Source organism: Meleagris gallopavo, chromosome 12 (assembly GCF_000146605.3).
Source record: "Meleagris gallopavo isolate NT-WF06-2002-E0010 breed Aviagen turkey brand Nicholas breeding stock chromosome 12, Turkey_5.1, whole genome shotgun sequence".
Classification (NCBI taxonomy): domain Eukaryota; kingdom Metazoa; phylum Chordata; class Aves; order Galliformes; family Phasianidae; genus Meleagris; species Meleagris gallopavo.
In genome coordinates this window covers 5,962,513-5,963,703 of record NC_015022.2, presented here as the reverse complement: position 1 = coordinate 5,963,703, position 1,191 = coordinate 5,962,513, and the positions used below count along the sequence as shown (strand labels likewise).

Here is a 1,191-nt window from a genome sequence, read left to right as displayed (position 1 = left end):
GGACGCTGCGGCTGGAGCCCCGCTGGAAGCTCGACTGCGCGGGGGTGATCCGCGGGGACGAGGAGGCGGTGCGGGACGCCCTGCTGAGCAACCTGGAGGTGAAGAACAAAAGGCAGCCCCTGAGCCCCGAGGAGTACCTGAACATGACGAAGGACTGCGGCCGCTTCAAGGAGAGCCGGCGCTACATCGAGTTCCCGCTGAGCGAGGAGGAGGCCGACTTCCCCATCGCCTACTCCATGGTCATCCACCACAAGATCGAGATGTTCGAGCGGCTCCTGCGCGCTCTCTACGCCCCGCAGAACGTCTACTGCGTCCACGTGGACGGCAAGGCTCCCGCCGCCTTCCAGCAGGCCGTGCGGGCCATCGCCGCCTGCTTCCCCAACGTCTTCGTGGCCAGCCGCCTGGAGAGCGTGGTGTACGCCTCCTGGTCCCGGCTGCAGGCCGACCTCAACTGCATGCGGGACCTGCTGCAGAGCCCCGTGCCCTGGCGCTACGTCCTCAACACGTGTGGCACCGACTTCCCCATCAAGACCAACGCGGAGATGGTCCGCGCGCTGCGAGTGCTGCAGGGGCAGAACAGCATGGAGTCGGAGAAGCCGACAGCCTACAAGCAGGAGCGCTGGAAGTACCGGCACCGCGTGGAGAGCTTCATCTCCCGCACGGCCACGGAGAAGCCCCCGTCGCCGCTGCCCTCGCCGATGTTCACGGGCAGCGCCTACATCGCGGCCACGCGGGCCTTCGTGCGGCACGTGCTGGAGGACCCCGCGGCGCGGCGCTTCCTCGAGTGGGCCAAGGACACCTACAGCCCCGACGAGCACGTGTGGGCCACGCTGAACCGCGCGCCCGGCGTGCCCGGCGCCGTGCCGCACAACGACAAGTTCCAGACGTCCGACATGAACGCGCTGCCCCGCCTGGTCAAGTGGCAGTACCTGGACGGCGACACGAGCCGCGGAGCGCCCTACCCGCCCTGCACCGGCCGCTTCCAGCGCAGCGTCTGCGTCTACGGGGCCGGGGACGTGGCCTGGATGCTGCGGCAGCGCCAACTGCTGGCCAACAAGTTCGACCCCGAAGTAGACGATGCGGCCATCCAGTGTCTCGAGAGCCACCTGCGCCGCAAGGCGCTCCTCGGCCGGGGACTGTGACGGCGAAGGGACGGCGCGCTCCGAGTGCGGGAGCGGCGGTGCTGTGGGG

The 1,191-nt window shown here is 69.3% G+C and overlaps 1 protein-coding gene across 1 annotated transcript; it reads left to right on the top strand.

The window, feature by feature from the left end:
• Window positions 1-6: 6 nt before the first annotated feature.
• On the top strand, window positions 7-1,185 carry GCNT3 (glucosaminyl (N-acetyl) transferase 3, mucin type). Its single transcript, XM_010717391.2, has one exon. The coding sequence runs from the start codon at window positions 144-146 to the stop codon at window positions 1,140-1,142; it is 999 nt and encodes a 332-aa protein (XP_010715693.2). The 5' UTR covers window positions 7-143; the 3' UTR covers window positions 1,143-1,185.
• Window positions 1,186-1,191: the final 6 nt, after the last annotated feature.

Excerpts from the sequence above, each read along its gene's own strand:
- GCNT3 (XM_010717391.2), top strand. The coding sequence starts at position 144 with ATGACGAAGGACTGCGGCCGCTTCAAGGAGAGCCGGCGCTACATCGAG.